The 11,486-nt window shown below is 40.4% G+C and overlaps 1 protein-coding gene across 6 annotated transcripts in view; it reads right to left on the bottom strand.

The window, feature by feature from the left end:
* RPGRIP1L (RPGRIP1 like) overlaps window positions 1–11,486 on the bottom strand; it is a 171,872-nt gene that overhangs the window by 24,585 nt on the left and 135,801 nt on the right. For all 6 annotated transcript variants that reach the window (XM_025207532.1, XM_006026573.3, XM_025207531.1 and 3 more), the window contains one exon: window positions 3,775–3,958. In XM_025207532.1, the coding sequence (XP_025063317.1) occupies window positions 3,775–3,958 (184 nt within the window). The remainder of the gene's footprint in view (window positions 1–3,774; window positions 3,959–11,486) is intronic.

Here is an 11,486-nt window from a genome sequence, read left to right on the forward strand (position 1 = left end):
TTTACACCTGCGGTGGTGTATTTCACTTTAATTTCATCGTGAGGTACACGTGCGGCAGTGTACTTTGCTTTAAGTGACCTTGCTACATAGGAAGGTAAAACCCATCCGTTGTATTTTAGTTTCCTAGGTAACAAATTGCAATGGTGCACGGGGCACTGGAAGTCCAGATGTGCTTGGGGAAGCTTGGGCTTGGCAGGCTTCCAGTGCCCCACGCACCATCCCTGCCACCTTCTCCTGCCATGAGCACACCCAGCTGCCCTCCAGCAAGCCAGCCTGTTCCTGGGTGGTCCCAAGTTGCAGAAACAGTGCACGGGGCTCTGGAGCCTACCTGTCTCTCCTGTGGCCAGGGGGGTGAGTTGCTGGTGGGCCAAGCAGCCCCTGAGCTGTGGGGGACCACAGACCTTTCATCAGGAGCAGCAGCACCCCCCAGATGGCACCCACATGCTAGCAACCCACCTGGGTGGTCCCAGGGGGCACTGCCACCATGGAGAGAAGCACTGGGCCCCACGTAGCTCAGGGTCCGTGCAACCTGGTGGCAGCTCATGCGGACAGGCTCCACTGAGGAAAAAAGAAAGAAAAAAGCAGCAAAGGGCCATGATCTTTTTCTTTTTTTCTCCTGGAGCCTGCCTACCTCTCCTGCACCTGTAGGATGAGCTGCCAGTGGGCCCTGAGTGCTGTGGAGGGAGGAAGGGGACAGAGGCCTGGTCCTTCCCTCCATGGCAGCAGCACTCCACAGGCAGCACCCACCTGCTAGCAGTCCACCTGGGTGGTCCTAGGACGCCACCACTGCGGAGGAAAGGACTAGGGCCCCCCATAGCTCAGGGACTGCTCAGCCTGTCTGCAGCTCATGTCCCAGCCATGGGAAATGCAGGCAGGCTCCAGAAGAGGGGGGAAACAGGGAAGGGCCCAATCCTTTCCCCCCCCAGAGCCTGCCCACCTGTCTTGCAGCTGGGGGGGCAAGGTACCAGTGGGCTGAACAGTCCCTGAGCTGCTGGAAGCCCCAGGCCTTTCAGTGGGTGGGTGCTGCCCAGAGGGGCACCACCACCACAGAGGGAAGGACCAGGCCCCCCCACCCAGCTCAGGGCCCACTGGCAGCTTGCTCCCTGGCCACAGGAGAGGTGGGCAAGCTCTGGGGAAAAAAAGAAAAGAAAGAATCAGGCCCCTCACTGCTTCTGGTGGAACCTGCTTGGGTGGGGGGGGCGGGGAAGGCAGGTGAGCTGACGGGGGCCATCACTGTAATGTGACAGAAGTCCCTAAATTGAAACGGTCTAAATTTTAATTGACAATTAAAACCCCACAAATTAAAAACCTATCGCTTCAATTTAGGGAGAATGAAACCCCTGTCATGTGTACAAACAGCCGTTGAGAACAGTCTAGCTTCTATGTCAGTGAGATAAGATGCTACAGACCTTGGTGGGCTCATGTTCCCAGTCCTGCTCTGGTGCAGTGTCAGCCCAGCTGCAGGGGGGGGGTGGGGGGGGGAAGAGAGAGAGAGAGAGAGAGAGAATGCATGTGGCCCTGAACAGCTCACCAAAACTCATTAAGTGGCCTTCCAGCTCAAATAACTGCCCCACCCCTGGTATAAGTTATATGTATTTCTTAAAACAGTGTTACAGTAATGTAGTGGTGATGATCAAGAAACTAATGTGAGAGCTAAGGATTTTTTGGGGGTGATATTCTTGCACTCAAAAGCTTGTGTACTTTTATCTAAAACATGCAGTTTGTGCAATACAAGATATTATCCCTGAAATCCTTGCTTCTCACATTTCTTAAAAGTCACACTAGTTAAGTTATAAATACATAGAAAAGATTTTATTTACCAGAATTAATGATTTCTTAAATTACTTGTGGATTTAGCATGATTTTTCCACACAAAATGTAGAAGACTATTAGTTTCTCTCTAAGCTCAAAGTACATTTCTTTCTCCCCCTGTAAATCTCAATTTTATTAAAGAAAATATTCAATTAACCTCAACTATTCTACATACTCAAATCTAATTAGGCATGAACAAGAGATGGAGTAAAGCTATAGTAAACACACACAGAGTGAATTCATTACTATTAGATTACTGGCTTTCTCACTGACATTATCAAACAGCAAATTCATTAGGACTTTTCTCTTATATGCAAAGCTAATATTAAGTGGAAATTAGATGACCAGTTATCAAAGTAAAATACTAAAAAGAACAAGGCAACCATATTGAATGTGCTGCAAATTAGCACACTCTACCAGTTAAAACTAACAACACTTTCAAAGAGTATTTTTCTGGGCTATTCAAATGCTAAGAATAGTTATACTTTCAACAGCAAATAGAAAATTGGAGTTGTTCTTATGCAGTCAGTTTTTAACAAGCAAAAGTTAAAACAAAGTATATGTTATTGCCATACTGAGATTAAAATCACAGATAAAATCCCTAGAAGTCATGACATTGCCTAAAATAATGTAAATGTGAAAAAACTATTGATTCACGATTGCATTTGTGTTCTTGCTTTGGTCCTTTGGGGTTTAGCAATCATGAAACTTACTTTAATAACGTTTTTAAAAGAAAGTTGAATTTCTTGGGTGTTTTGAAGTATCATCATTTGTCATTACATGCACTGACTTGTTGGCTTCACTACAGTATTTTTCCTTTTAAAATGATAAACAAAGAATGTGTTTAAAGAAATAATGTAGTCTTCTACATTCAATAGATATTTCTCTTTTCAGTAATGTGCGTTTGCATTATTGTAGAAGCTGTGACTTGAAGGAAATATACCCAATATTCAGAGAGTCACAAAAAAAATGTGCTGGTAATACTGTTAAAATAACACTGATTGTCAGTAGAACTTAATAACTGTCCAGCAGCTGATGATGATTTTTTGTTTTAAATATCAAATCCTTTTTTTGTTTGTTTTTTTTTTTACCAGACTACCATCTTCACTAGAATGCATGGATAGAATCCTCACCCTACTAAAGTCACAGACAATTCTCTCTCCTATATATTAAAAGCGGGGGAAAAATCACCAATTATGTTAGTCTCAAGCTTACTGTAGTATGAAATAATTGAGAAAATGATCTAATTAATATATTAACCATCTTTACTATAGCAGTAATACGGGTATTCCTATAATAAATTAAGTTCAACATTAACACAAAATACTTTCAAATAGAGGTTTATGAGACAAAGGTACACTGGAACATATAGAATGAATAAAAATAGTGAAGTAAATAGATAGCATTGTAACAGTAATCATAGCTGGATAACTTCCTGTTTCATTAAAAAGAAAATTTTGCTTTAAGCAGTGCCAAATATTCTAAAGTAATATGCAAGTCCAGTAATGTGATCTATCATTAGAACTATGTTTGAATGTTTTTCTGTGTGGATTGGGTTCTATAAAATAATGACTGCATGGGTGTTTTGTAGCGTTTGCAGTGTCATCAAGTGCCATGACATGCACTGGCTTGTTGGCTCAAACAGAATATTCTTCCTTTTAAAAATTAAAAATAAAGGGTATACTTAAAGAAATAATTTCATCTTCTGCATTCAACAGATATTTCTCTTTTCAGCAAATGAGGCTGGTTTATACTTTATAAATCACATCCTCAAATTATATATATTGTTATAGCTTCTATTTATATGGTATTTGTATTATTTTCTAAAATAATTTTTAGAACCGGCAGATGCACCAACTATACTACAATAGGAGTAATGACAGAAGCAGAATTTATTAAACATTTCTATAGGACTGAAAATAATAGAAGATATAAGGCTGTTTGGAAATGCATCATACTTACCACTGCTGTAATTGTAGTGAATCCACTGTCCACTTCTTGGTTTTGGAAGTGACACTGGAGTCTCCTCTGCTGGGAAACTGTAGAATCTCCATTCTATGAACAGCCGTTGTATTGTGTCATCCATTGCAACTCGGGAATCAGCAAGACTGAGGGATACAACCTCAATCCGAATTTTTGCAGATGGCTGTTTTGTTTTGTTTTTTAAAAAAAAAGCAAACCACAGACATAAACACATATAACTCACTGTATTTTTCTTGTTAAGTCAACTTGAAACCCCCCCAAATACATAAATCACAAATCGCTAGGGTACTGTGTGGTAAAACATGATTGATTGATTGTGACACAGATACAATGAGGGTCTAATGTCCCAGGGTTTATAGTTAACGGTGTCATTGCCACAGACTACTGATTTACATTTGAGGTTGAAAATACTTCCATAGAAGATTATGTTATCTTCATAGATAAATGGTTTCTGAGTCATAAATATCATTTCCCCTTATTTTCAGCTACCTAAGGAAGTGCTATATATGTATATTGCTATTTAGTAGATAACTTTAAAATTCTTAAAATTACTATTAATCAAGTCTTTCAACTTATTATCCCTACACATAGGCCATACTTCAACCTATGCTGCTATTAGAATACAGTTGATATAAAAACACAGGACTACTTGACATAATAACATGTAAAGTAACTCAGAACTTATGGGCGTAACTCAGAACATATTAGGGGTGTGCGAAGTGGGCCCTATTCGATTCGGATTTGGCCCGAATCAGGGACAGTGATTTGATTCGTTGATTTGGATCACTGTCCCTGATTTGATTCGAACGAATCCAAATCTGAAGATTCAATGCTGATTCAGAGAATCAGTGATTCAGACATAGACACAGCTTTAGAAGTTTTTTCTACATACCTTGAGGTAGCAGGCATGGCTCATGATTGGTGCAATGCTGGGGTGCATGGAGCGTCTTACAGAAGTACAAGGGGGCCTTCCATGTGCTTGCTGGCAAACCCAGAAATGGACCAGAAGTGCTTCTGGTCCACATCCAGGTCTGCTGCCAAGTGCGCTGGGAAGGCCCCTGTGCTTCTGTGTGACACTCCATATGTAGAAAAAACATTTAAAGCTGTCTCTATGTCCGTATCTCTGAATCTTTCTGAATCTCTCTGAATCAATTCGGATTCAGAGAGATTAAAGGGTCCTCTGATTCAGTTCAGATTTGGAGATTCAGCCACCGAATTGGGCCAAATCTACGCTGAATTGAATCAGGGACCAAAGCCTTTCACAGCCCTATTACATATCACATTTAACTCAACCAGTCTAGTGAAATTAAATGTTTAAAATTTAATTTTTTAATACTATGATTAGTAAATCAAAATTAGTCTTCATCACACTTTATTTTTCTTCATATTCTATTTTGCCCGTGATTAATGATGATGTGTTTTCTGTTTTATAACTGGAACTAAAGTAGTAGTTTCAGTTTTAGAAATGTGTTACTTTTAAATATGATAAACCATTGTACCAATTTAGGAAGAAGCGTCAAAGGTCACAAACATCTACACTTGATAACTCAGTGATTTCAAAGAAAGCAAAACCACTGTGATTTCAAAATTAGACTGTATAGACAAATATTCAAAGGATGAGGTTTTGTTCTTCAAAGAGCAAACAGAACTCCTTATAGTTCATAACTGTCAAGCTCTTCTTAACCAACCCCCCATCCCTACTTTTCTTTCTCCCTTGTAAAGTTCCATCTGCATTAACGATCACTTCCCATATACGGTGTTTGAAGATTTCTGGTTGTAATTTCAGAATACCTGAAGTAGTAATGATAAAATTAAAACACACACAAACCCCAACAGATTTAGATCAGCTTTCTAGAGTTCAGTGTCAGAACTGTAAATAATATTCAAATACATCATGGCAATTGCTTATTTCAAAGCTTATTATATAATTAATCAAACTGAAAAAGCATGAGTATTCTATTGTAAAAATATCTTTCTTAAAGAACAATTTTCATTGCTGTCAAGCCCCTTCAATATTTGATGAAGTAATTTTACCCCCTCCTTTCAAAAGACATTTTCTTTTATTATGTATCCTAGACACTTTAACTAAAAACCCAAATCTGAATATTTCAATAAGGTTGTTTTATTATTCAGTAGATTCATGGAAATTTTACTAGGATGACAGAGAAAATTCCACACCATTCTGTCTCTGCTAATACAGGTACACGGCTTCAGCTGGCAATATTACTAGGATTAGCATAGTATGATGAAATATTTAAAGGAAATTTTTTTTCTAAAACCTAATAAATCAAATGACTGCCAAATGTCATTAAAGTGATGGTCTTTGACTTGAATATGCTTTTCATATTCAAATTTGAAAAGAAAGAGATGAAAGCCTGGAAAGGTTACTCAGTTTCAACTAATAACCTCAAGCACTCTACATTCACATGCATAAAAAATGAAATTGGCTCCATTGTCTAATTTTACTTCAGAAACAACTCTTTTTCTTGCATTATACAGATATATTAGCAGATGGATTTAAAAGTGCTATACTGAGTTGTGTTTTTCTCCCAAAGTATTGAGCAGTTATGTCAAACTAGTTTGTACACAGAGTAGTTTGACTCACGTCTAAATACAATATATTGTATTATCCAGTCCTTTCACATAACTTAAATTTTTGTTTGACATATTTAGCATTTGCAATAATATACTAGAAAATTATGATTAAAGAGATTTTTTCTTTTCTCCAAAGAGAGAACAGGGAATATCTAGCAAGCATTTTTCTAATTTATAAAGACACAACTATGCATTATTTTATTACAAAATTGGAAAAAAATAATTTAGACTTCAAAATTCAAAAATATTTAGAGGTACAATTTTATTCATATGAAGTAGGCAATATAGTGCAATCTTAAAGAAAACATAAGCTGTTACTTAAAGAGTTTATATTTAAAACTAAAATGGCATATGTCATTTTACTACTACCATAAAAACATATACTATGTAGACATGCTCAAAATATATATATATGAATTACATTTTTAATTATATACTTAATGCTGCTATGATGCAGAACTAGTTTTTATATACTTCATTGTTTTCCCAAGTAATTTTTTTTACTCTTCATATACCACTTATTAGATATGATTAAAGCGAAAAATGTATTTTATCATGGCCACTTGCTCCTCCCCGCCATCCCAAGTCATTTTGCTTTCATAGTTTCATATGATAGAAATAAAACTGTATTACAAGCAAATCTTAAGAAACTATTTTATGCTTTATATGGGTTGGCTTAGTAATGAGAGAAAAAGTAGAGCTACTGACAGACTTATTAAACTTATGATACATCATGTATTATTTCAGGATTTTGACATGCATTAGTTTCATTGTAAATGTTTCAGTTATGTACTGCTTCTAATTGTGTACAGGAGTATTTTTGCCACGCTTAAATAAAAAAAAAATAGCAACGTACGGATTAGCCTGCATTGTTAACCCTTACTGTGTGAGATATGTGCTGTTTTGCTGAAAATCCTCTTTTGGCAGTAAATTGGGTAGAAATGCTAAAATCTTAAAGAATCCTTAGGGAATCCTGTAAGTATAACTGAAAAAATGAATCTCAATTCTTTTATTTCAAAGGGAAAAATAAAATCCCAAAACATGCAATTCAAACCCTGACCTGGTGACAACTAGTATGTGCCAACTGACAAACTAAGCATCTGGCAGCAGGAAGTCTAAGGAAAAACTGAAAAACTTTATTAACTAAGATAATGTGCTTTAGAAAGTATAAGTAACATGTGGATCAACCATAAATCGGACGGTAAATTGATTACATCTCTTTTTTTCTCATTTTTATCATGTACAGTTTGTTAGCTTTGATCTCTGTGCTCGCCTGGTTTCCAATATCCGTTCATGTGCCACCTTGGCACATGCGCCTGGTGTCGGGCACTACGTGAGCTCATGTGACCTCTGCAGGGGTCCTCGATCAGTATTTGATCTGCTAAAGCATCCTGATCATACACTGCAGGGCTCACCCATTTATTCAGGAGATCCTGAAGCAGCTGTAGTAGGATCCTAGGCCATCTCTCATCTGGCCCTATTTTAGCCCAGAACAGCTTTCGATAGTGCTCTGGGTTAATCTCGAGCCTATGCAAAATAGCTACTTTCACCCGCTTGTAGTCATAAGCTTCATCCCTGGGAAGGGCCCGATAAGCCACCTGGGCCTTGCCCACGATGAGTGTGCCCAGCTGGCTGGCCCAATACCATTTGTCAAGCCCGGTCATTATTGCGTGACATTCAAAGGCCTTGATATAGGCCTCTGGATTGTCTTCCTGGGTCACCTTCAGCATGTTAAATGCAGCCAGGCTGTAGTGCAACCAGTCCTGCTGCCGATCCATCATCTGTTGTTGGGCATCCAGGATCTGCGTCAGGGCTTGTAAGTCCGGAGGGGCCATAGTCACTGGCTGCATGTTGATGTACTGTTTGTCTGTCGGGTCCCTCTGCCAATTCCTGGCCAATGCACCACTTTGTGCCCGCCTGGTTTTGAATATCTGTTCACGTTCTACCTTGGCATGTGTGCCTGGTGTCAGGCACTGCGTGAGCTCATGTGGCCTCTGGAGGGGTCCTCGATCACCCCGGTGAAAGCCCAAAAACTTTCCTGCCACGACTCTGATTGGACCCTTAGCGGTGGGTTCCCCTGTTGATGACTCCCTTAGATTGGTCACACCTCTTGATGAATATTCATGGGGCCCCGCCTCCCCTACACCCCTTCCATATGCCAGCCTCCAGGACGAGCCACTTGATCTGGGTGTGGCTTGCCCTCTGGTCGTGTCACTCCCTGTTCTTCACGCCACCTGGATTCTGATTAGCTTCTCCTCATCGCTGGACTCCAGGGGCAGCTGGGTACCCAGATCTCCTGATGTCTCGTCAGCAGCCAGCTGGCTGCTTGCCATGAGTCTGGGGCTGCTCCTGTCCTTGGAGCATTGCCCATGCCCCGGCCAAAAGGAAAAAAAAAAGGATAAGAAAAAAACAAACAAGCAAAAAAAGAATCTAGGCACTTTATAAGGGAGGGAAAAAAAAAAGGAGGCTGAGGGGTTAGGCTACCAGCCCTTCCTCCCTCACAGACCCAGTAACTGAAACTTGGCTTGTACCTCGATGACACTCCAGGTCTTTGCCCTTGCTGAGGACCTCCTCCGCTTGCCCTGGAGCCGGATCCACTGCTGCATGCCGGCGCTGCCTACGCTTGATGCGGAGAGATCCTTTCCCCTCTGCTACCTGCTCAGCTCTCTCCATTTCCTGCGGTGCCGCCTTTTATTCCAGCCGGGTGGCATTTGTCGATGATGTAATCTGCCTGTGCCGGCTCCAGCCAGAAATAAGTGTGGCTGACAAACCACGCGGGCATTTCTTCCCAGCGTGGCTTGTCCTGCACTCGGAAGCCTGGAATTGGTAAGTGAGCCCTGATTTTAGGGCTTTTCTTGTCAGAGTGGGTTACCCCCGCCCCCTGTTCCACCACGGGGAGGGTTTTCTGTCCACCAGTGACTGTCCCCCTGGGACAATTTATTTTCTTACTTTTCTACAAGTTCAACATCTTTATCAACTTGTACACAGCATTCTGCAATTTCCTTATCAGGCCCAGGGTATTGTCTTGGGCTCACTGAAATCTTTGGGTGTCTTCCACTGAGTCCAGCAGGGCCAAAATCTTGCTAACAGTTTTGAACCAAGAACAAGTTCTTTCATTTGGACACATCTGGCCAATTCTGGGTCCTCTCTCTTTCTTACCAACAGTCTTGCAGTGATGTCTGACAAAACAAATTGTTTTTGTTTATCATTTGTTAGTTCCTTTATTTCTTCACGCTAGTATGAGATATATAAATATGCACCCATCTGGGAAGTATAGCCAGTACATCTTTCCCTTTCAATTGCTCTTTTTCTGCACAATAAAGTTAACATTGTTAGCATAAAAGAATGTTGCAACTCTCCCAACAAATTCAAGTCTTTGATTTCCATCTCTTTTATAACATTACTTGGGTGTACAAGGTGAGCAGAGACTGCTAAAATACATTAATAATGATGAGTTGCTGAAAGGCCCAGAACAGAGATTTAATTTATCATTGTACTTATGTTTCACATATGATGATGGTACTTAAAAGAATCACTTGGATAAAACTCAATGATGTTCTCCTACTGCACTTAAATGTGCTGTTGAATTCACTAGTAAAAAGTTACTGAAAAATCCAAACAAGCTGATTTTCTCCATTTTAAAATATATTTGAATCCTATCTTTAGCAACTTGCAACAATGCTCATATTTTGCTCTAGAAGAATTTTCTGTTTTCATTACTGCAATCCATCTATTCACTTGCTTCAACCTTCGGTCATGAAATGAATCAGATAAATCATACACTGCTATATAATAATCACTGGGTGTATCTACATGTGCAATTAATGCAACACGATAAAATCTGGAGCAGTTTGCACTGGAGTACACTTCTCTTAGGGGCATCATCTACACGTTTGCCTGGGACAGCAGCACTTTGAGCCAGGCACAGAGCAACCCCAGGCTGGCAGCAGGCATGGGGGGTCAGCCCTGGGCTCTAGGTGGCAACGTCAGGCAGTGGTTGGTGTGGCTGGGGAACAAGAGTGCTGAAACTGCAGAACCCTGTGGCTAACTCCCTGAGCCTGCTGCCAGCATGGGCTCAAAGTGCTGGTGTTCTGGTCACTCCACACATGTATTCCAGTGCAGTAAATGACTCCACCATAACAAAGTACTGTCTTATGGCAGAGTTAATTAATTTACTGCACCCTAATACAAGTGCATGTATAGACTAACAATTTACTCTGCTAATTAGTCAACTCTGCAGTGAAGTGCATGGGTAGATGTACCCAACTATGAACTACCTTCTTGTTCCACAGGTTATCACTACTGCTCATGTTTACTGACTGAAGAAGCCACATAGTAAATTCAGCACTGAAGACTGAAAAATAAAACAAACTAGCCACATTTTTGCAGAACCATAATACCAGATACTCTTCTCACCAAGATTTTAGATTCCAGCAAACCAAGCTCCTCAGCATTTCATAACTCCAACAACTGTCTTCAATATCCCATTGGCTGTGGATTCTACCTATCAGTAACATATCTTCCATGTGATGCTTTTCCATTCTACAAAGTTTCTTGGTTCCTTTATAGACCTTGATGTTCTCATAACTGCCCTTTTAGTTTTCAAAACACAGATTGAATTGATATTTATAATGATAAGAGACTGTTTCTAGTATGAGAACACTTTCACATATCAATGTATATACAGGTAAGTGCACACAAATTCACATTTAAAAAAAATCTTTAAAATGATAAAAACCAAATTCACTGTAAAAAACCAAACCAAACCAAATGCAAGGGAGCGATCCTCAATGCACAAACTAAGTCTATTCCATCTCGGAGGAAAGGCAGCAAGAGGGCACAGCAACCCCCCTGGCTCTCAGGGACCTAGCAGACCTCCTGAGGCTAAAAAGAAAGGCCTACAAAGGATGGAGGATGGGAGTCACCTCCAAGCAGGATTATTCTGCACTGGTCTGGTCCGGTCCTGTAGGGAGCAGACCAGGAAAGCCAAGGCTGCAACTGAACTCCAACTAGCTTTGAGCATCAAGGACAATAAAAAGTCCCTTTTCAGATATGTGGGGAGCTGGAGGAAAAGCAGGGGCAACGTTGGACCCCTG

The sequence above is a fragment of the Alligator sinensis genome, unplaced genomic scaffold (assembly GCF_000455745.1).
Source record: "Alligator sinensis unplaced genomic scaffold, ASM45574v1 scaffold173_5, whole genome shotgun sequence".
Lineage (NCBI taxonomy): Eukaryota > Metazoa > Chordata > Crocodylia > Alligatoridae > Alligator > Alligator sinensis.